This window comes from Vigna unguiculata, chromosome 4 (assembly GCF_037176805.1).
Source record: "Vigna unguiculata cultivar grain cowpea cultivar isolate G323 ecotype 2 chromosome 4, ASM3717680v1, whole genome shotgun sequence".
Classification (NCBI taxonomy): Eukaryota; Viridiplantae; Streptophyta; class Magnoliopsida; order Fabales; family Fabaceae; genus Vigna; species Vigna unguiculata.
The window spans coordinates 43888146-43915748 of record NC_140795.1 but is presented as its reverse complement, the minus strand read 5'-3'; the positions used below and the strand labels follow the sequence as shown (position 1 = coordinate 43915748).

General features: G+C 31.9%; 1 protein-coding gene across 2 annotated transcripts; it reads right to left on the bottom strand.

Annotated features, from left to right (window-relative positions):
• Positions 1-7916: 7916 nt before the first annotated feature.
• TPP2 (tripeptidyl peptidase ii) lies at positions 7917-27321 on the bottom strand. 2 transcript variants are annotated; one of them, XM_028067295.2, is made up of 34 exons: positions 26949-27321; positions 25793-25871; positions 25622-25695; positions 24769-24878; positions 24584-24664; positions 24042-24128; positions 23560-23702; positions 22615-22765; positions 22415-22537; positions 22157-22240; positions 21869-22056; positions 21575-21749; positions 21356-21477; positions 21181-21260; positions 20397-20455; positions 19441-19595; positions 16477-16655; positions 15963-16075; positions 15726-15896; positions 15106-15231; positions 14888-14988; positions 14695-14812; positions 14157-14236; positions 13408-13480; positions 12856-12941; positions 12733-12784; positions 12522-12656; positions 12314-12385; positions 11598-11690; positions 11304-11399; positions 11058-11156; positions 10021-10113; positions 9136-9372; positions 7917-8355 (listed from the first exon to the last, which is right to left on the bottom strand). In XM_028067295.2, exons 1-34 carry the CDS (start codon positions 27160-27162, stop codon positions 8197-8199), a joined length of 4008 nt encoding a protein of 1335 aa, XP_027923096.1. In that variant the 5' UTR covers positions 27163-27321; the 3' UTR covers positions 7917-8196. The 2 variants fall into 2 exon arrangements, with proteins under 2 accessions (XP_027923096.1, XP_027923097.1); XM_028067296.2 differs by having other exon boundaries at positions 9136-9339.
• Between the last annotated feature and the right edge of the window lie 282 nt (positions 27322-27603).

Genomic DNA, 27603 nt, shown 5'->3' with positions numbered 1-27603 from the left:
AAAAAATTAAAAAATTGTTATAAAAATTAAGATAAAAAATGGTATTAAACTTTAACTGTATGTTAAATTTTTGTGCGTGTTATAAATATGTTAAATTTAAATTTTCTTTAGTAGGTCAAGTTTTTCTCTTCGTGATTAAGCCAAACTTCAATTCAGTATAAAAAAATATTTAAATTATTTTAGTGATGAAAATTATTAATTATTACAGTAACTAATTTAAATAATAATTTATAAAATAAAATGGTTATTAAAATAGTTATTATTATGAATTAAAAATTATAATCGATCAATTGATCAATAATTGATTAGAAATTAATTTTTTTGATAACAAAAATATTGGTAATTAACGTTTAGTGATCAATTTATAAACTAATTTTTTTAGTTAAAACTTTGATGATTAAATTTTAAAGACTAATTTAAAAGTTAATTATAATTTTTTATTCATAATAAAAATTATTTTAGTAATTAATAATTTTTATATTGTGAAATTGACTATCGTAACTAATAATTTTTGTAATTAAAATTAGTTGACAAGGAGATATGTTTTTTGTAGTGATTTATGTGATAGATTTGTAAAGACTCCAATGCTTTAAGGCATTGCCTTGAAAACAAAAGTAAGATTACAAAAGTTAAAAGTTAACATTCTTACTGTTAATGTTTGCTATTAATGTTGTGTTTTAAAGTATTATTAGTTCTGATCTTTTTAACAAAAATCCAATTATTGTTGCACACAAATATCAAATTAATGTTGCATTAATACATGATACCATACTTTACATGAAACAAAGTCTTAGATCTACACCTCAATGTAATTTTTTAGGTTAAGTCATATACAAGCTACGACTTTAACGTAATTATCTTTTAATTAAGATCGTGGATCTAATCATGAATTCAACCTTTACTTTAATTATAGGTACACATCTAAGCTCGATTTTTATATAATTTTCTTGACAATTAAAATTGTACATTCTAACACGCCATCTTATGTAACTTTAAAATTTAATTATAGTAAAATCATATTTTATAATATAACTTTGATTTACTTGTTAAAGGAAGTTAAAAGTCATGACTTAAAAAAGGACTTCTACTCTCAACATGTGCAATAAATTTTTAAGACGATATTTTCGTAAGTTTGATGTAGATTATTCTAATTGATATGGTAAATTTTGTTGGATTTTATTTTATAAGACATGGAAACGTGTGCAAGTGAATATCGAGATTTTCATTATATGTTTCTTAAGATGTTGATGTCAAATAATATCTCCTTCTCATACCGCTAGATATTTAAATTTAATTTATATGAATTAAGAAATATTGTTTTTATATTTGATGATTGTATATCACTAGTTATGAGTATTAGTTGTAAATATTAAATAAAAGATGTATTTAGAAGAATGAATGCAATGTCCAAAAAATAAAACTTTCATATAAAGGAGTTAGATTTAGATTATATATAACATAAGGTCTTGCTCTTATGCCATTTCAAACGTTCTTCTCAATGTGAATCAAGAGTTTGTATCTACTTTTTGCTCATATTTAACACATTTATAAATACAAAATGGTAAACTATCACATATAATTGAAATGAAATTCATAATATATTAATTAGTGATTAATTTGAACACTAATTTCTTTGATAGTCAAAACTTTGATAGCTAGTATTAGTGACCAATTTAGAGTCTAATTAATCAATAATTATAATTTTATATTCGTGCTAGTGACTATTTTTTAGACCAATAATTTTTATTTTATAAATTAGTATCTAAATTAATCACTATAGTGACCAATTATTTTTTGTCTCTAAAATTAATTGTTATTTAAGAATTTTCTAACTACGTAAACATTCTTGACTAGAGATTTATACCTGATCCATTTTAGGACTTTGGGTAAATGTAACCTTGACGACATGGATCAATGTGGGTTTAAAGTATATCATTAACCAGATTACAACATGTGTTCAAATTCACTCTTTCAAACTCTAATGTGTGATCAATCAATATAATAAATCTTTCTTTGGTCTCTCACCACTAGAAGTTTTACTCTACTTCACTTAGACGATTAGGGAAGTTATGGAATCTTTATTGCAACATAGATTCTCTACTTAATATTGGAATGACTCAAATGATGCATTCGCTTAAATGCATTTGTTTTCGCTTGAGCGAGGGTGTCAAAGGATCACTAATGCATATTTTACTTTCTAACTCAGACTTTATGCCTCGGTCATAGAGGAAATAAGGCATTTAAACAAGCGGTAGCAATTTTGAAATTTACACATCCTTTTATGCCTCGATTACCTTTACACTCGAGGCAGAAACTCGGTTCCTACACACCCGAGTCCTGATGGCTCTCAGAATTTTCCCCATTTCTACTATTTTGAATTTCTAAATTTGAACGAAAAGAGTTTTGCCTTGGTTGGGGAGGACCCGAGGCATAAACTGGTTATCTACTTCGATTTTGTGTGAACTTGAGATAGATAAACTTATGCAGTCAAAAAAGTAATTTGTTTTTTAATTTTTTTATACACTTTATGGCCTCAATTTTCTTGGAACCGAGGCAAAATAGGGTGTTATGCCTTAGTCATGTGTTAATCGAGGCAGAAAAATTTGTTATGCCTTAGTTTTTAATTCAACCGAGGCAGAATGGTTAGGGTAGAAAAACCCTAAATCAGAAATAAACTGCACTTAGTCTCCTTCCTTGCGCAAGAGGGACTTCTTCTTCTCCATTTTCTCTGCACTTTGTCTTCGTCTTTCACCACCACAACACATAATGGGTCTTCTTCCTCCCGTCTTCTTCTTCTCCCTCGAGCCAGCCACTACATTGTGTGTCCGCCATTGCTTCTACGCGTCTTCTTCCTCGTATCATGTCTGCCATTGTGTGTCTTCTTCCTCGTATCACGTCTGCCATTGTGTGTCTTCTTCCTTGCATCAAGTCCGTCAATCTGCACTTGTGCCTAGTGTCGTCGCTGCTCTTATTGTGGCATCATGTTGTAGCCGCTGCTACACTCGAAGACCACCATTGGTGCATCGACATTGGTGAGAAGGAGGGAGGTTGTTGTAGTTGTGCCACTATTGTCGTTGTAGTTAATGCTGGTTGCCCCCATAATTGAGGCGGAAAGATGATTCCACTTTATTTATTTTTTAAAATTTTTAATGCCTTTTAGGCCTCGATTGTCACTAAAATCGAAGCAGTAAAGGATGAATATGCTTCGGTTCATAACCAAGACAGAAAGGTCAACCTTTTTTACTTCGACGGGATATACCTCAAGTCTTAAAACGAAGCAAAATAGTTTAAATAATAGCAGCCAAAACTCTTTCCTACACTGGTGTCTCACTTAAACGACTCAAATTAAACCATCATTTAAGTGAATTTGTTTGACATAAAACACTTATTGAAGCAACTTAAATGATACTCTCATAAACAGAGGTTCCAGACTTAACCTGCTCAAAAGAAATGTCAGAAACATGTGTAAGTGACGTTACCTAACCTCTATGTTTTACTAGAGAACATTAAATGAACAGAAAAAAAAATCTTCAATTTTGCATTGACTAGAGAACATGTCAATGCAACAAATTGTTTTCGCTAACATGTCTCTGAAGAACACTAGACACAATTGAACTTGACATCCTTCAAATTCTATAAATGATGTTCTTCGATTTTTCATTGAGAACTTTAATCTTGCATGCAACCTCAAAACCTCAAACATAAGACTAAACATGCAAACCAAAAGCCCTAAAATCAACATGCAATGGAAGATAATGCAATGAAATCCCCCCAAAAATGCAGAATTCTACTATAAACCTACTAACTAAAGCTTCATCTTACTTTAATTATTCTTTTCCTCTGATATGCTTTCCGTTCACATAAGAGGTTGCTAGACACTTGAAGCTCCATTTGGAGAACAATTCTACTAAAAACAATACTGGGCTGGTAAAGAAGGGTGAGATTAAGCCGGTAAAGATAAAGAGAAGATAAAGAATTTTTTTTAGAAAGAAGGAAATAGAATTATTTATAATGTTAAAATGTCTAAAATTATAAAAAAAGCTCGCATTTGATGACTTGGCATTGGCATGCAACGAGAACTTATTGACCCTATGAGTCTTATAGACCAATTATTTGATAAGTGTATTGTCTTTATTTTTTAGTTTGAAGTGAAGTATACTTAAACAAACCTTTTTTTAATAAGGATATTTATAATATTAAAATAAAAGAAAACAAATATAATGATTTACTATAAATTAAAATTTCTTTATACATAAAGTTTAAAAAATATTAATTTAAAAAAGTTATACGATAAAGTTTTTATAAACTAATTTATGCATAAATTATTTTTAATTTATAGAGAAACTCATTTATTTATATATTAAATTTTTGTATTTTTCTCTAAACATACCTTAAATTTTCTAGGAGGTACGTAGAATAAATAAACCAAAATTTATGTTAAATTTATTAATATTTACATCCAATTTAAGTTGGAAATAGAGTGTAAATGATGTTTTGATCTATGCATTGTTCTAATTAAAGTGTAAAACCTTAGGATTAGATCCAATTATCTTTTCTTTTTTTCACATTCTTCGTCTAGATTTTTATCTCTTTTCATACATCCTTTCTCTTTTACTTTCCTTCGCTCTTGTTCTTTTAAATTTTAATTCATTTTTTTTATCTTTTTAAGAATCAAATATTCTGAACAATTTTTTTTAGTGTTTTGAACTCTTTATGGTTTAGATAATAGAGAAAAGTGATTTTTCCAACTAGTTTAACCTATGACTCAAGTTTGATCAATTTAGAAGCTTGAGTTATATTTCTTCTCACTTAAGTTAAGAGTCAAAATTTGAGGAAAAGAGAGGTATGAAAACTCCTCTCTTATATGAAAGCTTCTCGCACAAGTAATGAAGTTATACTGTTTATGTTAGTCTCCTATTTATTTTTTTAAGTAAGGTAAATGAGTATGTTCAATTATTACTATGAAATATATTGCTTGAGAAACCTAAGCTCAACACTACACAAGTTGAGTGAGGAGACTCCAATAACATATTTTCATTATATTAAATGTTATGGTTTAAAGTGAATGTTTCTGGGTAATATTCATAAATGATATGAATTTAGTGGAGGTCACAAACCTACAATGATATGTGAATTATTGTTTGGACGTGTGTATTAAGTACAAACACATTTGTTTAAATTATGTAGATTAAAATATTAGGTGGTGAGAAATTGATTCATAATTTATTGCATATTAGAAGAAACGCATGTGTCTAAATATTTGATCACTTAAACATACCATGATTTAGGAGTTGAGGTTATATTCTCCATGATGTTAGTTGAATTTTTGAGATACTTGGATCCATATGTTGATCTATAGTTAAAAATAATATATTAGATGGTGAAATGTGTTTTTATTATAATCATGTGTATTTTTGTGAGTTTTACTTATGAATAATTATTTTATAATTGGTGGTACTTTTATATATATATATATATATATATATATATATATATATATATATATATATATATATATATATATATATAAATGAAAAGATCCTCTTTTTTTTTAAATTGCTATGAACTTTTGTAAACTTTCTTTTAAATCACAATAATTTTATTATAATTATATGTGTGTAAAAATTTGTTTAATAAAATCTAGTTTTGGTTATTAAGTCATCTAACTTTATCAAATTGTTCGCTTGAAGATATGCGTGCATTTACTTAGTGAGTTGAGTAAAATTCATTATGTAAGATAAAAGCTTTGGTTTGATCAAAAAATTTAGAGGGTCCAAAATAATATAATTCTTTGATCATTAGATTGTTGAATCATTAATATAATGTTTCCAAAAATGGTTTTAACTAAACAATTTGATCATTAGTATAATGTTGTGAAGAAATATACTTTATATGTTTTCATCTTCACGAATAGCTTCCCTATTATCACTTGTAAACAATGAATCCATTCTTTCATTCTTCATCAATATGTCTATTTTTTTAAATAATATTAAAAATAATTTATCATAATCTAATAAAAGATTAAGAAATGTAATTATTAAAAGAAAAATATATTATAATTAAGTCACAATTAAAAATTAGTTATGAAAAAACACATAATAAATTATTTTTTCTTCTATATCCATAAAAACTGAATATACAAAAGGTTCATGAGATAAGAAAAAAAAAACAATGTTAACTATTAAATTAATATTTCATTATGAAATAAGATAAAAGAAAGTTGCCTTTTTTGCTTAAAAAAAAATAGGACAAATGAGAAATAAGAGTAAAAATAATAAGTTTATATCTAATTTCCTTTTTTTTTCTTTTAAAAAGAAAAAAAAAATATGAGAGTGAGAGATGAGTACAATTTGTATAAAACTAACAAAGACAATGTGAAAGAAAAAAAAATTATTAATAAGTATTTGGTTTAATTACTCTTGTGGTGTTCAAAAATGTTAAGTTGGTCATCTAATTTTTTTTAGTCTGAATTTGATTCTAAATTTTGAAAACTGATACAATTTGATCATTTTCGTTAAATTTCGATGATTTATTTTGCTCGTGTAATTAACATAATCCTAATGTCAATTTTGACGAAAAGTCTTGATCTTGCTTCAATAAATTTAACGAAAATGACCAAATTACATCAAATTTTCAAAAGTTTGAAAAAACTTGAGGATCAACTTGACATTTTTGGATGAAAAAAGTGACCAAAAGATTAGTTAAACCTAAATATTTTTATTCTTTATTATATTTAATTTTATGTTTTATTATCTATTAAACATTAAATTGTATTTTATAAAATAATAGAAAGACAAACAATTTAATTTTCATTAATTTCTAAAATATACTACCTATAATTTAAAAAAATTCAAAATTTTTAAAAAATTTCAAAACTATATATATAATTTAAAAAAAAATTCAAAAATATTTGGGGGTCCATGCCTCCCTGCCTTATAATGATCGACCGATGGTTATAATGTATGCATGCATAATGAATTTTATTGTATATATAAATTGAAATTCTGTAATACCTAAATTAAATCATGTTACTTTTTCAAATGATTCTTTTATTTTGTTTTTTTTTACCTTCATTTATCCTCTACCGTTTCATTTGGAGTCGCACTTTCATAAATTTTTGTTTCAAAATTTATAATTTCAATTATAATTTTTATATTTAAAATTCTACATTTCAAAATACAAAAAATTGTATATTAAATTGTACATTTTAAAATACAAAATAAAAAATGAATTTTTAATTATACATTCTAAAACGCAAAATTTATATTTTAAATTGTTCAATCTAAAATATAATTAAATTATTCAATCTAAAATAAAATAATTTATGGGTATGTAGGAAAAAATCTTCGTAGATGTACAAGAAGAAATTGCCCCAGTTTAATATGCAAACTCAGCTACAACCATTGAGGCCATAGACCAGTTTCTGATTGGCCATGGTTGACTCTGGCTGGACATAGACCACCAATGTGAGCGTAAAGACTCACAAAGTATAGAATAAAGATGCACAATTATTAATAATATAAACTAAAATAGTAGTTTTTTATTTTTGTTTAACCATATAGTTTTAAACTCCATTTCTTCTTCTGTGCATTAACCACTTCTATTTCTACCATTTTTCATTTATTTCCTTGCTCTCTCTATCAATCACAGCATGAAGGGGGCCATAAGGAAAAATGGGTCATCTGTGTTTGCTTTTCTTCAGTGACCCCAAAGTATAAAAACCATTAAACCCAACAAAAATGATAGTAGATGGAAGTAAGATTCCATCCTCCTGGCTCTACAATTTTGTTGAGAACTCCATCAATTTCAGATTGAACTTTTTAGAATGCAAAGGCGAAGAAATAAATACTCTCCAAGAAAACTACTAATAGTTCCAGATTGAAAAGAAAAAGGTATAGGGAACAAAATCAACAGGATATGCAAAAACTCTTTATTTAGTTATTATAAGTAAATCGGATATACGGTACCTTTGATATGGCAGCAACATTGAAGACATGGCAATAAACTTAAATGGCAAAGCTCCCGTGTCATGTTTGAAATACCCAATGTCCACATGGCCACAAAAAGAAAAAAGATAGGTCACACAGTGAAAGGAGTAATGTTACATAAATTATCCTCAAATGCTAAATATTGAGGGAAAGGACATAGTTCCAAACTCCTAACATTGCTGTTGAGAACCCTACATAAGGGAATGTCCTAGAAAAGAGGCAAGCTTGGAGGGAAACGCACATGCATCCACTGTCTCTCATATGTAGCTAAATGTGTCCACCCAATCTCATCAAGCAAAGAAAGTTTCAGATCGAAGAATTTCTTTTTGGCAGGCTCTGCATCATCTTGAATTATGTCACACAGTACCTGAATCGAGGGGACAAGAGATTCAGAAGCTGTTAGTGATTTACCAGTCCCTTTACCCTTTTAACCTATGATCAACAAAATAAAACCACACTTGCATTGAAGACACGCAAGAGTTACTTCATGATTTTAGATTCCCTAATTATAAATTATAATGAGCTATCTCATTAAGTTTTTGTGACTTGGAATCATTAATCACGTTACAATACGAAATGATGAAAAGGACTGATCATACCAGTCAATTTCACCCAAGACCTATAAACTGAGTCTCCTGAGTGTCCGATTCATACCATCAAAAAAACAGACGACATCCTTTTGAGCTTTTATTTTTTTTTTCTCTTTTCAAAGGATATCGTCCGTAAAATCAGAAGACATTCTTTCTACTTTTTGCCTTTTTTTTTTCAAAAGGACTGGCTAATATCGTTTTAAAACATGTTTGAACTCATTTTAAGGTATGTTCCTGTTCATGATTAAATATAAATGTGTTCCTTTATTAATATATCAGTTTATTATTGTAATATAAAATAAAATTAAAAATATTTATATTGCACTAGTTTAACTATGGTTAAACCATTGATATCCCTTTGCTATTCGACAACTAGTCCAGTTTTAAAATACTGATAATGCGTGACTGACTACTTAATAAATCTCACCTAGGATCAAACAATAGTGCCGGGTCTACGCACCCAAGTAGACACAGTCCATAAGATATTATTAGTTAGCTAGTAATTAATAAATTGACGAGTTATATGCAGCAACCAATGCAAGACTTGCAAAAAATACCTTCAATGCTGTCCCAAGTCTTTGAGCTCGCCTCTCTCGTGTTACTAAGAGGATTCCATATTTAGGTGACTTCACATCAACCCATTTCTTCAGTTCTTTAAAATTCTCTTCAAACAAATCTCTGCGATCATCTGAGGATTGTTTTTTGTCCAAGCCTCCTTTTGCCCCTTCTGTTGCAGCCGAAGTTGGGGACTTATCTCCGTCCTTTGACAATATACACCAAGTCAAGTCTGCCAACTTTTATTGGTAAAAAAATAATTAAATGTTACCACTATCATAATGGAACTGTGACGCATTTAAGGAGGGTCTCCACATTTTCATCACAAGAATAGTGCGGATGACTCAACGTAAACTTACCAAGAAGAATGTATGTGAAAATGCGGGTAATAAAATTCCATAAATATCATGCCCGTGAGTATTGTAGTCATACAAAAGATAATGAATTTAACTAGTATCCATAGAAAGTGAAAAGTTTTACATAGACATTCCATGGGATTTAATCATTTTATTCGACCATAATGTCCTATATTAATATGTCCTATATTAATATGATGCGGCGGTGACACAGGGAAATACAACTGGATATCTAAATATTTGATACGCACAAAAGAAAAATACTGAAGTTGTCACCTCACATTAAAGGATATTTCCAATTCTTGGGTATATTTTCAATAATTGTATAAGATAGCACTATTGCTTCAAATAGCTACTGGGATAAAATAAAACAACCTCTCCATTAGCCTAATATGACAAATGGAACAGATTTCTGTAATAATATCTGGCATGTTTCTTCACTTAGTTTAGCGTGTATTTAAATTATTGATGAAAATGTACAATAATTGCTTTAAAGAGCCTGACCAGAAAAAATAATAAAGAAGCACAAACCTTTAAAGACTCAATCTCTGCCAGCGCAAGCCCCTTTTGGTATAGTGCCTCTGCCAATTGGTCTCGGGTTAACTCCATCTTTTTTCGGATATTCTGCAGCGAGAATGAAAGATCATTAAATGCCAACAAGTTGCAAATAGACACTGATGGAAATGATAATATATATACTTAGGAAATAATAGGAATTTATCAAGCATTGACTATTAGAAAAAAACCCACATCTTTTTTATTCTTGTAAATATAAGCTATATTATTTTTGTTCACGCATGCAAATATCAGGATGCTGAGTGCTATGTGCACTCGAGCATTCACAGAAACCTCTCTTGAAATGTAGCTTCAGTACCACAATGCAGAGTGAAATAGTGAAGAATTTATTTATCAACATAGAATAAACTTCCCTCGAGCATTCACTGAAATCTCTCTTGAAATGTATTCTTCAGTACCACAATGCAGAGTGGAGGTAGTGAAGAATTTATTTATCAACATAGATAGAATAAACTTCCATAATAAATTTGGTAAAGAACAATGTTAACATTTGATTCCATCACTGTATTGAAATTACACCATAAAAATTTATACAATGTTTGCGTTTAAAGTAATCTACAGAAATGTATCTATTTAGAGTCTTTTCAACAGAGTCCCCATATCATACTATTTGAGAACTTCCGAGTATGAACACATTTCATATGTAATTATATATCCATACTTAATTAAACAGTTAACATAAATAACAGTATTTTGAAGTTCCATAAAGTAGAACCCAGTGTAACCGAAGGATTTAGCACATGTTAATAATTGTTGGTTTCAGTATATATAAAGTAGCTGTAGGACAACTGTCCTCAAGACACTGTAATTAGCTGATGGGCTACAATTAGTTCATTGAGACCTGTAATTGCTCCCTTAATTTACTGTCCTTGTTGTATTAATATATTATATGCATGCAATAACATACAGGATTTCTGCCTGTCTTCTATTCTTTAGGAACAATTTCAGAATGGGCGATGGAAATAGCAATTATTAAAGACAAGATTGTGAACCTCTGCTTCTTCCTCTTCAGGATCATTTTTTAGTGCAAAAAATTTTGCCAGCTCTTCTTTATCAATACTGTCAATCACCTCATCGGCAGCGCCAATCACCTGAAAATTGCAATCATATTTATAGTTTTATTGACAACAGCACAAACTTCAATAGGATAAATTTTCCATATAAGCCTATTAGGATTCAAACCATTACCAAGATAACTAAGGTAGCAAATGGGATTATGAAGTGACATAGTCAAGTACCTCTTCATCATGATTAATTTTGTCTTTGACATTACTCCTAGAAACTAGACCTTCCAAAATGGTTGCAAGTAATGGAGTGTACTTTGGATATTCTGACTGCAAGAAATTATAACATATTCATGTACTAGTTAATGGACAACTGATGAAATTTATCAGAAAATATAGAAACAATTACAATTTGAAAAACATAAAAGAAAAAAAAAATCTTGCAAAAGAATATAATCCAATTACTGTGGGACTACAAAAATATAATGAAGGCAAAAAACAAATTTGGACAAAATTGTATGTACTGACTTTGAGCAAGGCAGATAGCTCTTTCCACTCCGAGCGCTCTTCACAAGTTTCTTGTTTTAAGCTTGCTAGAACTTTTATTTTAGTATCTCTTACCTGATGGACAAGTAAAATTAAAGAACCACCAAAACATGAGATAAACATTCTATCAAATTTGAGGCATAATTAAAGTATAAAGGATTTTTACAATCATCTGTTTCATAACTTGTATAATATACAATATAAATACATGCTCCACTTAAATGGTAAAGGCATTTAAATGACCATAAAAGAAAGAAGTGTATATATCATTCACTCATTTCAGTCAAGATTTTTCATTTTTATAATTATTAAATAAACTGGGTGAATAACCAATTTATAATTTAATATTTAAGATAATGGAATATTCTAAAATACGGGCTTTCAAATACAGTATCAACAAGTAGAAAATACTCTATAAAATGCCATTGATTTGAATCAAGAAAGGGGAACTTCAGTAATAAAATAGTCAGTCATAGGCGTACTAGTAAACTTCAGTTCTAGAAGAAACTGAGAAATCCTCGTTCACATCCATTTACTAATATTTCAAATGCTGAATTTTGAAAAGGTGCAAATATGGAATAGAACACAATTGCCTTAAGAAAAGTTATTCAAAAAGAGCATGAATTGAACCTTAGGTAAAAACAGGAAACAAATAACCAAAGGAAGTTCTTCTGCTAATGTATGACTTTTCTTAGTACCTCTTCGTTTAAGCGTTCTGAAACATTCTTCTTGGAAGATAAGGAAGAACCTTTTCCCTTGTCCTCGTCAATCTTTCAAAAGAAAACATGTAATTAGACATTAGCTTTAGTTACATATGATATGATAGTTGATTCAACAACAGCACAGTTCAATGCTTGCTCAAATAGTTATGAGGATGGGATGTGAAAGTAACTTTAAGGCAGACACCTTATTTGGGGGAACTATATAAGAAATTGTATACGAAGCAGGGTGCTTTTCAGGATTTGTATTTTCTCCCTGACCAGCAAATGATAGCTTCCCATATGAAATTGTCCCTAGCAATACAGATCCGAGTGGAGAATTCTGCAGAAATTTTACAAACACCGTTATATACTGTCAGTAGCAATATCCGAAATGTTGACAGGGGATACTAATGTACCTTGGGAAGCTTTTCTTTTTGTGGTGGACCAATATACAGTCCTTCTTTTATACTGCCAATAAGAAAAAGTCAACACAATTACACGAAGAAATTTAAACCAAGGCTACAAAACTACTCACATACCCTGGAACTAGTGATGAGGACTTAAAGGAACCATTTCCCATCAGGGGGCCATCAGGTTGAGAGAAAAAGCTTAACCGAATTACATCCTAAAACAATCAAAACATAAAAAAGAAAATCAGTAAACAGATAGAAAGAATACTTATAATCTAAATTCTAGTGGTCCATACAGAATTTTTTACAGTTAGACAGCAGAAGCACTCTTTGATAAAGGCATCTACAAACAAATTATTCTCAAACACAAAGTGTCAAACATTTGGAGAATTACAAATCTTCGAGAATCCAGGCAAAAGCTTCTTCAATTTGGGTATGTCTAACCCAACAGCATCATCTGATTTGTGTAATACAGCTGCCACGTGATTTATTAAAATACCATTTAGTAATATTTTCAAAACTCTCCCTTCGATAAGATTTATGATGCCTCGACCCCAATTTTATCATAAGTTACATTCTCAAAGCTACTTCAAAAACCTTCAATCATAGTTGAAAAGCTCTTCTAGACTTCAGTAGCAATTGTCCATTTGTGAAATACTTTTAATTGATATGATAAACTACCTTCTCTTCCAAATTTCGCTCAATGAATAACACCAAATGCCTCATCTTTTCCAAAATCTGCACATTGTCATGCCTGAAACAAATAAATTATAAACTATTATGAATGCAAGTGATGGGAACCAATAAGAACAATCGTGAAAACTAATGTTTTATTAGATACAACAAGTGTAATGATAACTCTCATTTTTGCATTTATTGGTAGAAAATAGGAGCTAATTTATTATTAGAATAGGTTTAATCATAAGTATCATAGCAGCTATGTATTGTTAGAATATGTTCAATAATAACCGTCATGTTGACAATGTACGACAAAGTAAGTTGAAGTTCAATGCTATTAAATGTATGTATAAGGGGGAATATAGATAAAAGTGCCTGTTTTGTTTGCTCATACTTCAGATAGTAAATACTGCCGTATTGTATGTATTTTGTGAGATTTAAGAATTCAGCTCAACTGGTATTCTATCAGTAAGGGACTAAGTTGAATGATCTTTTATGCATAAATATTTTATGAATCAAGAAACATTCAAATTGTGCTATGCTGGTTTCTTATTAGAAGTATAATAAATAAATCAAACTTTCAAGTTCTCTTACCAGTATTAGTTCACTACTAGCATTCAACCGCCACCAATGAATTGAAATATATTTCAAAATTTACAAAGTAATGCCATCAGGTCTATTCAAAGCATCAACGGGAACAAAGAAGTATGTCCATTCTCATCACGGGTTTATGCTAAGAAAAAGACATGTACCTCAAATATAACTGTAAAGTATATTCTCCTTTGGGAAGATTAGAAGAACTTGGATAGACATCTCCACTTGAATATATGCGCTATAAATCAGAACAGAAAAAGCAAGAGATATAAAATATATCATGAACAGACATGGTATACATTATTTTAGAGAAATGAACATTTTTTTTCCCATCTTTCTCCAGGAGCTAAAGAAAAATATGCGATAATTTCCTTGGAGAAAAGTATTTCGAAACATGTGAAAGAGCTACCCAAATAGAAAAGATGTTGGAATACACCCAAAAAAAAAAAATATCATGTAGCAAAGCCCATTACAGACTTACACTGGCATTCTCACCCAATAGGTTATAAATCCCACTACTTTATAACCTGACTATTAGTAAATTGTAATTAGTCCGAAAAAATTGCAAAAATTAAAACTCATAATTTCTATATAAGAACCCAAGCTAAATGCATCTTATTATTCATAATAATGAGCAAAAGAATATCTAACCTAAATAATTTATACTTTCTAGAAGGTAATTAAATATTAATATACCTTGTTTGAGTCAGAAATCATGTAAAATTGGGACTCAAATTTAGTGTCATATATCCGGTCATTTAACAATGGTATGTGAGGTTTTATTTGAGCTCCATCTTCCAATTTGATCTTGTAGCTGCAAAATCAGGATACTGAGAAAAGGCCATTCACATTATCTAAAGACAAATGACACAAAATTTATATAGCTCACGTCAAAGTCAGTGCCAGTATCTGCTGTCCAGAAGGAAGTTTGTCACGATCTGTTGAAAGTGCACTAATCTTAGAATCTATTGGTCGATATGGTACCCTAATCTGAAAGTTTCGTACACATTGGGAAACAAGTAAATCTTATTTGTATTTCAAATCAACAGCATAGCATAACAGGATATTATAAATATAAGGACAGAAAAGTAGCTTTAAAAAGATAACCTTGTTCAGAATTGCCACAGGTGCAAGTTCCTCAGATACCAGTAGTGTTTCAGTGTCAATCCTAACTGGTGCATCACTACCATCAAGTATAACATCCTGATTGACTTTTATCCCGTGAAACACAACCTGGAATTTTGTGTACACAGTAGAATTGTATCTTCAGTGCAGAATGAAATAACTCACCATCATATCCCATTTTATAAAAGAAATCACACATGAAGCCCAAACAATCATTCATGAAAGAGATCCAATTATGCTTTCTTCATAGACTTCAATATATGAAAGGGCAAAAGAAATACTGTATCAAGACGAAGGAAAAAAGTCATGTTTATTCATGAGATATTTCAACAGCCTTCACCTTTTAACTGTTGTTAATTAAGTTCCTGATTTGTTGTATAGATGAAAAATGAAAAATATCAACCATCATCACACAAATACAAGCAAGGTGATATTAAAGAAATGAAATGCATCTAACATCAACTACCAAAAGTAATAGGAAAAATCATCATGTGTCATACAATTCAAAATGTAGAAGATTACTCATTTTCTCATAAAAGAAACAGCTAGTCTATCCAAATATCAGAGAGCGGGAAAATTCATCTTCATAAGGATTCTATTACCTCAAAATCCACACTCGCAGACTCATGACTTCCTATGCCACTTGACCAAAACTGAGAAATGACTAGTTCCAATGTCTGACCACTTACTACCCTAAAGGCAAAGCTTTTCGCAGCAGGAGAAGGAAAAATTACAGCACTCTCCCATTTCAAAGGTCTTTGCAGTGGGCACAGCTGGGATAGAATTATGTGTCAACAAGATTACCATAATCTGACGAAGTTTCAAGCCACAAGTCATACCTGAACAGCATCCACATAAAATCTTCTTGCTGTGTCGAAATCTGATGTTTTCATTGTTGCTTCAGCCCAAGTTGCACCATGCGGCACTTCGATGTATCTTCTTTCTATATGGCCTAGTAAAGCAAGAAACAAAAAGTAAATAACTGAAAGTTTTATGCACTTCCTTTTTTGGTCTACGATTAGTTTATGGATTAGGCCATTGTGTGTAGGAGCATCTCCTTCCTAAGTCTCGCCCACTGGTGGCTATGCATTATGTAAAACTATAGGGAAAAAGGAATCAATACCATTAATAGTGGAAATTTAATATCCTCTAATTAACAAAAGCATGATAAGAGACTAAATAAAAATGTTCGAAATAATACATATATAATCTAGATATTCCTTATTATATAGGATCAACTCCTTATTTTATTTTTATAATTATAACACATTACATGTAGATCCCAGATTTAAAACCTTAGTAGGACACCAACGAAGAGAAGCATGAAGATAAAGTTGATCAACTAATGCCCACCTGGCTGGAATAATAACTTTGAAAAAGAAATTTGTGGAGGCAGGTTAGTTACAGCCTTAGGCTTTGTTATGGTGATTGGAATTCTGAAAAGAGGACCACGCCATGGAGCTTTGTAGTCAATACCATAGACCTCAAAATAATGAAGACCATCCGAAAGATTGGAAGGATCGACCAATACACTGAAAACGGGAGGAAAAAAATTTTCATTAAGAAAACAGAACTACAAATTAACATTATAAAACAAAAACTCAGCCAAATAACCATTAAAAAAAGGATATCTGTCCTAATTATATTTTAGTTCAACACAGTTAATTTTCCTTCAGGATGAAGTTGTAAACATGATATTGTCTTTTTGAAGTTGTTGTAAACTACTTTTAACAGACTGCTAATTCTATAGTTTCAATTGAATTTCTATTGTTTGGTTAAACTTTAGACCTTTTTAATTAAAAAATAATTATTTTCCATTAAAACACTCATGGATTGCTTGTCCTGTGCCAATTATACTAAGTAGAAATTAGTAACTTCTACATCGCAAGCACTTTTTGCTTTCAGGTAATCAACGTGTTAGTAACTATGCGTTTTCGCTCTCCAATATTCTTCATGCTCTCTGTTAAAAGTGAGCTTTAAGCCTAACTCAACCCCACAAAACCGGCTTGTAAGATGAGGTTTGCACCTCACTTGTATATTATGAATTGACCTTATCTCTAATCGATGTGGGACTTCCAACACACCCCCTCATGCCGAGGTATATTCATCTCGTGCGTGGGACAAGAAATTAGTGGGTGGTCCGTTAGCAGCCCGATATCGGGTGGAACAAAATGTCCAAGAAAGTTCGTTAGGATAGGCTCTAACTTAGCTCTGATACCATGTTAGAAGTGGGCTTTAAGCCTAACTCAACCCCACAAAACCGGCTTGTAAGGTGAGGTTTGCACCTCACTTATATATTGTGAATTGGCCTTATCTCTAATCGATGTGGGACTTCCAACACCCTCCGACTATTTTTAACATGTTTGACTCAATAATATGTTCCAGCTTAAGGGAGGGTGTTAAAAACATGATTTGAAAGGACAAAACTTATTGAAGATTGATTGTCAATTTGACCAAGACAAAGTCATGTCCAGGAAATGTCTACTAATTTTGCCATTATTTATTTTGTCAGCTCCAGCAACTAATTAGCTGACAAGTTTACTATGTCCTCAAGGTCTCATGTTGATGACAATAGTAAAAAGCTTGTCTCATATGATACGTATACTTCAACTTGAGGGGGATTTGATGAGATATGATTTGATTATGTTGAATATATGATTTAATACATTAAATAAGGAGATATGAAATGATTTGATATAGAAATATCTTGCAAATATTTCACATTATTATATATCAATTTTGTTCCTTGTTATGATATCTCTTCTCTATTATAATAAGAAAGCTCGTGTATATAGACCTCACAGAATTCATCATATGCTGTCTTAATTTCTCTTTTCTCAACATGGTACCAAAAAGTACCATCTTCCATGACTTGTTTTGCACCAATTCTTTTAGCATATCTCTTAGAATTTACTTTATTTTTTATATCTTTCTTATTTAATTAGATCTTTGTAGTTACAGGAATACCTTATTAGAATATGATTTTTAAGTATACCATATCATGTATTTATTGTCATCTGCGTATAGAAAATGGAATTTTTTTGTTTAGTAATACACAATTTTCAGCATCTCTTCCATCTATGTCTCTCCCTTTCAACAATGTTCACATGGGAAACTTCAATATTTAGGTTGCACTAACATTTTAGAAGTTCTATAAGCTAGTACTTCTAGAAGTGTACCACTATTTTGGAAAAGGTATAAAATCAATTAAATGTTGCTAAAAGAGGAATGCTAGTAACAAACTTTTATAATTGACTGAAACTTCTTGAAAATCACAAAACTGTGTGCCTATCATTGTATTTTACAAAACCCACTTATAGTTTCATAGTTTCTAATAAATTTTCAACCAATACTAGTGAGTTAGAACGTGCTGCTAACACTTCTCTCGTTGAAATCCTAGGAAATTTTAAGGGGCCTCTTTTTCACTCCCAAGTTAGTTGGGTGCTGGTTATTGATCTTTGAAGCTCGCATTATTTGGATGAGCTTGTGGTCATCTTGGTTAGATGAAAATCACAACTAAGATTGTGCAAGGAAGTAAAGTGACCACTTCAAAATCATTATACAAGTACTTGAGATTAAAACAGAGAAATATGTTTTCAGAAGGCTTGAAAGATCCTTCTCATGTTCATATATTTATATTGAGTAGGAGCTAGTACAATAGAAAGATGAAAAGCTAAGAGACTGGCCTAGACTGCTGTACAATGATTAGAGATAACTCAACACTCAACTCCCTACTAAAGTCCTACTGACTACACTAGCAGAAATAATTATTTCAACACAAGTAATGTTGTACATGAAATGGTTATAATTGATTGATTGAGCAACATGCCGTGAACAAAATTATGATAACAAAAACACAATTGCTTCACAAATGCAAAGGAAGTGTTTCCAAGCGAGCAGGAAGGATTGACAGAACACAGGCAAAGTAAGAAAATCATTTCAATTTCTCACAGAATCCATACATCAAATTATTAGCATAGAGATAAACCAAGAGAAAGAAAGGTGTTTACATCTTGTTCAAAAAACTTTGCTCACAACTTCATTAAGGAAAAGCAGTACAAAATTTAAATATTAACACATAAAGCTAAAGACACAGAACGGAAACAATTTAATCAACAGAAACATTAGTACATATCTCATAAATTATATTAATTAATATTGAAATAACAAATCAGGAGTGTATTAATTTCTGTTTATCACAAAAAACAGAAGACAAGAGCAAAGACCATTCTATCAATACATTCAATGCAAAATTACGTAAAATTATGGCAATATGTGCAAACAAATGAAAATAACGGCAAAGTAGAGGACACTAACTTGAAGCTGCGACCATTATTAGTGAGCAAAAGATAGTCGGGGGACTTCACAACTGTTTCTTCTGTAGAATGTAATTCAATGTACTCCTCAAATGGAACCAAATCCTCTAAGTTGTCAGCATCTTCATGAAATTTTGGATTAACTTGCACTGTCCACTGTGAATATGTTCAACCAAAAGTTTAAAACAATTACTTACTGAAATCAGAGGACCAGAAGTAAAACATACAAGTAGCTAATGAGAATATTAGAAATTTAGGAAATAGAAATGACATAAGAAGTAGAAATGACAAGAGAAGACATTTGCAAAAGTTGCAGGATGTAATATATCGGTCAAAAACTTATTCCACGGTAAGTCAGCCAAATTAATTGGGTGACAATTATGTTTGGCATATTGACAACTGTAAAAGCTGATAGGTCATTATTATTGTTTTCAAAAACAATTCTGAGCTTTCTAACATTTGTTAATAAGTCTGTATCCTGACTTGAAGAAAACAGAAAGAGAATAACAAGACATGTCTCTAGGTGTTTCTACTTTCTGTTTGTGAAAAAAGAAACTGTTAGCTTTGAAAACAACTTTCAAAACTTAAGACATTTTTCAATACGAAATTGATAGCAACATATTGTGGAATTGTATTAAAAAATAAATTTATACAAAAAAAAAAAAACTCAGAGGGGTATCAGACGTACAATTCCTCATCAACTTTTTACCAACAGACAAGACACAGACAATAATTTTTTATTTCATTTTCATTTACTAGTATAGTATCATTGTTAACTCTTCAATTTCTCATCATTGGTACAATTCCTGTATCAGTTAATCAATATTGGATCGAAGTACAAATCATCAGTAATTGGTTTTCCCGTCTTTAATTTCACTCTACAACTTTCAAAAGATCTGACTCAATAATTGTGATCAACAATGCAGTGATGCACAACAAATTGATCAATGATCTCACCTCGGTAGATTGAGTGCAAGCACTAGCCTCCCTAAGGTAGATGCCCCTTGATGAAGGATCTGCCATTAGTAATCATAAAAAAGTATCAGATATTTGTCTACCATCTAGCTTTTCCTCCAAGCCAAGTTTTGTGTAAACTTTCTTAATTTCAATTCAAATTTCTTTAATCCTAATAGAGCATCAAGTTGTCTAAGTAATTAGATTATTTATCCATGGGCATGAACCAACAATCTATTAGGTGAAAGCATGCGAATGATTCTATGTTAACACACCCCTCACTTGAGAACCCTTAGTCACACATGGTAGGCTAGGCCCCAGACTCTTATTAAAAGAATGACAATTGAACTCAGATCTGATATCATTTAATGAGCGACCCATTGGGAAGTCCCACATCACCTGCCTCAAGTCTTGGAACGTGGCTTATATACATGTTAGGCTACTTCACTAAATGACAATTGGTTTTAAGAGGAAATCCAACATGGTGTCATAGTCTATAGCTAACCTTGGAGGGGAAGTGTTGGAAAAGTAACTTCGCCTGCCCCAGGTCTTGAAGTGCCAGCTTATATATTTGTCAGACAACTTTACTTAATGTCAATTGGTCTTAAAATGAAATCTGACACCAACTATCCCGTAAGCTTAAGACGCATGAATGATTTTAATCTTATGTACACAAATGACACACTACACTTTCTACGGTCACAAATATAAGGGAAAAACAATAGATAATATATTTCCTTTATTTGGTCAAATAAGGAGAAGGTAAAATGTAATGATAGAGACTCACTACTTTTTCCAGATTGCTGGATTTTTATTTGATACCAAACACATGGAACATTTTGACACTTCTGTATATATTCAAAAGCCCTGTCAAGGAGTGTATGATTGAAGTCAATAAATGTCAAATAACTACCATTTTAATAAAATGTCCATTGAAGTAAAAATTGGGAAAATTATTTAACTTGTCAACTTGCATAAGCCCTTGTCCAGTGGATAATTTATCCTCGGGTAGATCACCTATGGGGACTGCAGTATTTTCAAGTGCTATCCTCACACTGTATGGACTCACAGGAATTCCCTCAGCCTGCGTGCAAATCAATTCACATTCCAAAAACTAGAGATATATGTGCAAATAAAGACAACTACATAAGAAAAGCTACAAAAGAACCACATGCAAGAACCTTCATTGCACTTATGACCAATGCAATTCCTCCACAGGCTGATGGTGATGCCATTGATGTCCCATTCATGAGCATACGCCGTTGCAGAGTCCATGTGGGAACAGGAGCAACAGCACCACCCGGAGCACTCACACAAACACCAAGGTCTCCATCAGCTGTTGGTCCTCTGCTAGACCTGTATCCATAAAAAATATACAATGATAATGATGCTAAAAAATAAGTAACAGCAGTAAAGATGAAGGATATAAGAAGTCATCCAATTAGGAAGATTTCAGGGAACCGAAGCAAATATACCAAGTGTATTCAAGCCCATCAGAAGGAGGCTCAACAACACAATGAGCACCAGCAGCCATAGCAGGAGATACATATGCGCCAACACCTATGATACTTGAGGAAGTACCACCAGGTGCACCAACGGTGCTCAATCCCGGTCCACTGTTACCAGCACTGCTCACAAATATCAAACGATGCTTGTTCACCACCTAGAAGAAATCAACCAGAATATCAAATACTTAAGAAAATACAAAAGTGACATGCAAATGATATCGATGGGCAACTAAAATCACAAGTCTAAGAAAATACTTCATTCACAAGGTCAACAAAGCGCCCATAGTCTGGTAGTAATGTTCCTTCACCATAACTCATGTTGATAAGGTCACACTTATGCTGAAAAGGAAACGTAGAACGTCCATCATTAAAACTCTTCTTTATGCAAGATGTTATGTTATAACATCCAAAAACAAACTCAGTTCATCAAAAACGCAAAAATCAAAGGCAAATCATATTTCTCTTGTCAGAATATCCAGGATAATCAGCTAAAGAAAGAAACTTTTGAAGCACCTCCACAGCTGCTATCAGTGCGCGAGTTAAGCCGGTTCCTGTTTCCATTGAACCTAAGCGAGAATCCCCAATTTTACAAGATATTATTTGTGCGCCAGGTGCAACTCCATTCAACAAGGGCTCCTAAAAACAATTTGTATATCAAAAGGCTATTCTTCGTAAGAATATTGCACTATGTGGATAAAATTATATATCTGTACCTTTGGGTGGAAAGCAGTAGCTATACCAGCAACATGGGTGGCATGTGGAGAACTGTCTGTTACGATACTCAAGACATTCCCATCATTATAGACATTAGCAACAAATGTACAAGCATCTAATTTGCTGAAGACACCATACTTCCTCTCTATTCTGAAAAAATGGGCGGTCACAATTAGCATTGGAACCATATATGAATTCAATGTGTACCCCACTTAATAGAAACAAAAATGACAATAATTGCTTCAATAGATAAACAGCATAAGTTTATTTTCTTCAATGACAAAGAAAATTAACTCAAAAACATATTAAATATAGTCAAGGTGGGAACCAAGCTCTTCCAATTCACTTGTTAAGTTGCTCCTTTTTTAGTTTCTAGGAAAATTGTCTATTTGACATTTTTTTCTGTAAGACATAAACAGTAAAACATGTATAAACCCCAAAAGAAGAACCAAATATATTTAGAAGCAGTATTTGCAGAATGGAATCTAAATTGTTTTAATGTAAAAAAAAAATATTGTTTTAATATGATCACATAAAAGTAAAGGGTCAAACTGTTTTAAAATAAATTTCCAAAACAGAACATGGAAACTTCAACCCCATTCACCAACTCATTTCACATTTTACTTTATATTTAAAGGATGACATCATTTTTTCATATATACAACATTTGTAGTAGCATTTTGTTGTAGTAGAAATATATCAGGAAATCAAGGTTGGAATCAATAGAACAAGGTTTCCAAACCAAGGGCTGCATGCAGTGACAATCAAACAGAGGGTCCTTTGTGGTAGGAAATTTGTTGCCAAAAAAAAAAATTATCTGCCAATTTCATGAGACATCTCCAGACAAAAGCTATCAAATTAGATTAAGATTTATATTATAATAAATATTAACACAACTAAGGTTAAGATTTATAATAAATATTAACACTGGGAACTAAATGTACCTATAATTAGTTAAAGGCACAAAATCAACAAGCTTTCCACTATTTGGATCATCCTCCAGACTCTGTGTGTCAAGGGCAACCCTCCAAACCTCTCCGTCATGCCAGACAACGGCGTCTATGACAGGCCCTCTATCATCATAGCTCTAAAACATGAAACAGCATCACCTTTTTCAAATCCAGGAATTTCAATTGACAAAAATCACGGTGGGAGCACAAATACAATACAAGTATAAATGTTTCTCTTTATTTGAGTAGACAAGTGAGATAGAGAACAATAAGAGTTTCATTATCTGTGAGCAGGGTGAAAAAGATTTTTCCAATATTATTTCATACAGTAACAATCATTGTATCATCCTCATTCCACCATTTATGAGTGTCCTATAACACTTTAAAATCAAATCAATCATTTATTTTCTATTTCAAGCACAGGAAAAGGCAGATTACCAAAGAGAAACAAGAAAGATTACGTGCTCAGCACTCACCTCAGATTGTTTTCTCAGAATATCAAGTCTATTTTGGATATCTTCCCTGGCCCTTTTAAGACGTACATCCTCTACCTTGATGTGTTGCTAGAAAACGTATCATGTTTGAGTTATATAGAAAGAAAATGATATACAAAAATAAAAACAAACATATCATATCTAGCGTAGCAAGATAGCTATCCATAAAATTAACAGTATCATCTATAAAGTCATCTAGTTATTAGAAAAAAACAGCAGCCACTCAACAGATTTCAATCATTAAATAAGCATCCAGAAGGAAAAAAAAATTAAAGCATCATCTGTTCATAATAGACAATGGCACACAAAAGCACTACTGATGAGTACATCCAGTAGAAACATTAAGAGAATACATCAATGCAGCACACAAGTAGGAAGGTGCAATAACAAAAGGAGAAGATGTAAACAGCTTGACCCTACAATATGCATTGCCTACTAAACAAAATGTTTAAGTCTTTTGAGTACATCATACGTAATTAAAGGTTCTACAGTCCTGGTAAGAATCAATAAAATTTCCAATGAACCTGATCAAAGTCAGCAAGTTGTTTTACAGTCTTAGCAATTTCCTCCTGGTTTTTCTCATCCCATATTTTCTTTCTTTCTTTCTGCCAATAGAAAATTCAAAAGAAGAAAACAGAAATTAGATCTAATAACCAGAGGCATGAAGCCTAAAGAAAAACTAAAATATTTCATAAAATTGCAATACAACCTTCAAACGAGAAGTCAAAGTTTCCGTGAATAGCTCATAAACCAATTTATAGCCCACATGCCATTCACCAGAAGGATTCTTCCATGATGTATTGATAACCAATGATGCCCCTGTAAAATATTTTTTCATAAAGATTGAACCATAGACACGAGCTTAATAATTCAATGGTTCATTTCCCTTGAGTAACACGATTGATTAAACAGAAAAGGGAAGAAACAAGCACCAGAGTAGGGGATCCATGCATTCACACAAAAACAGCAATCAGAAAACAGAAGAAAACAAGAAAAACAAAATGCTTCATCAGATTTGTTGGAGCAGGAAACTTTAAGGGCATGTTTGGTTTCTGTTTTCAGTAAGAGTCTTTTGACTGAAATAATAAAGAATCAATGAAACATCACAGACAAGTGTTTACTTATTTTAATATATGACAAGGTAGGAACTTCAAAACCAAGAAAACAAAAGAGTTCAAAGATAGTATTCAAATTATTATTCTGTAAGCATAAAAAAAATCATTATCCTGTAAATAATAAAAAAAAATGGAACACTGCCTCATCAACAGAAGGCTGTAATTAAACATGATATTCTATAACTACTCTAGGAAAAAATTATCTAAACAGATTTTTATGATTACTATTTTCTTCAAAACGGTTTCAGAATAATATTTTACAGAACTGAAATCCAAATCAATAGAACAAGATCAAAACCAATCCGGCCATTGTATTCGAACTTTGTCTCTTAGCTAGGGTATCCTATAAATCATTTCGTTAATGTATATGCAATCAAGAGTATCAAATTGCTTTCAGGCTGACCTAGTCACTGTAATAATTGTCTAGCTTCATCCAAAAGCACTAACCTGAAGCCCCACAAATATGACCGTCAGCATCAGCCTTCACCACCTTTGAGGTATCAATATCACCACTCCCTGTGCTGAGGAAACAAAAAGTACCGGTATATGTATTGAGAAACCAGTACACAATTAAAAGAATTATCAGATAAAATCTAACATGAAGTACTTTCTGTTTACCAATCAATGACATCGAGAACTTTTGGCTTCCCATCTGAGGTAATCTGTAATCCATCAGCAGCTGGGTCTACACCAGAATCTGTAAACATGCAAATCTAATTATTGAACAAATTTGGCATATATAGAGTTAACACATGCAGTCATAGTATAAGAAAAACATGCATAAGAATACAAGCAACATAATCATTTTCTAAAAGGCATTCTAGTAGCATCAGCAGATTAGATGGGCAGCTAGCCAACAAAAAAACAAAGTGCAGGTTACTTTCATTACTTTGCAGTCTAGACGGAACATCGAAGAAGTAACGCACTTTCCATTAAAAAACAAGAAAAGTGGATCCAGACATAACCAAAATAGAAAATATGCAAACATAGCTTGGGACGAACACAGCGTTTATCTTCATCACTAAATCCTAGCAAAAAAACAATTAAAGATTCAAAGACAACAACAAATCCCCGACATATAAATGCTGACCCAACACAAAATCTTAATCACCAACACTCCTTACAAACAAAACATTCTTAAAGCACTGAAAAACACTTCATTAGCCCAACCAATCCAACATGGTTACCACAACAGGTTCTCTCGTCAGTCAGCAGTCTTCAACGGGTTCTCTGTGGGTTTTTCAAGAGGATTGAGATTCAATAGCAATGAGACACAAGTCAAACCCATATAAAGGATAGACACCAACTTCAACTCATAACGTATGGATTTACGAGTTTTCTTCTAAGTTGTTCAACGTTCTCATTTCTATCAAAATCGCACATGGATTCCTAACACTACCTAACCAAAAGCCAAACCACAGAAATGAACATAACTAAATCCAATCGCTTCCATTCCAAAACAAACAAATTCCAACAATTTCAGCATCTCTTCAATTTATTTTCATCAAGTCCACGACAAATGCAAACCAAACACAAAATTAATCCGAAAACAAAACTCCGAAACGCATCTTAGTTTTTATTAGCTCCACTCTCAAAACTTCAATATAATATAATACATACTAATCACACAAGAAAACTCAAACACAGTCCTCAACTCGAGATTATTTCCGATTGTTCACTTCCAAACATTTCAACATCCGAATTTTAAAACAGTTCAAAAAAAAAAATCGACGAAGAACGCATAGTGGAGCAAAAGTCAACGGCGCAAGAGTACCGAAGATGGCGATGAGAGCGCCGCGACCGTCGTACTCGGGATGAGCGTCGAGGAAACGATCGACGCCAATCTCCTTCTTAGGCATGAGCGAAGCAAGGAAAGTGGATTCGTTCAGCTTGAACTCGCGCAGAGAGGAAGAACCATCTCTATTCTTGTTACTGCTGTTGCTGCTTTTATCGCCGGTGATGGTGGAAATGGATGAAGAGCACGGCATTGACCTGTGCAAGATACGGCGGCGTTTCGATGCAAAGCTCTCCAAGCTCGAAGCTCTTCGTGTATCTGAGTATGCGAGAGCGATCGGTATATGTATTGTATGAGAGTCAGAGCCTCAGGAGTGATGAAAATGGAGATGGTGATGAGAGTGTTGATTGCGTCGTGTCGGGCGTTGGTTTTGTTGCGATGAAGAGACAGTGAGGGTGTTTGGGTAATTTTGCATAAATATCTGACGTGGCGTATTTTGTGCAATACAGAAACATAAGAAACATGTATACGGGTATATTTTCACCAAGTGTTACATTTAGGATAATACAGTGCAAACTCAATAAGCACTCTCATGAAAGTAAAAAATTCAGATTTATTAAATAAATAAGAATATTAAAAGTTGAAATTTTTGAATTGTTGTTGTGTATATAATGTTGGTAGAATAGAATTATGG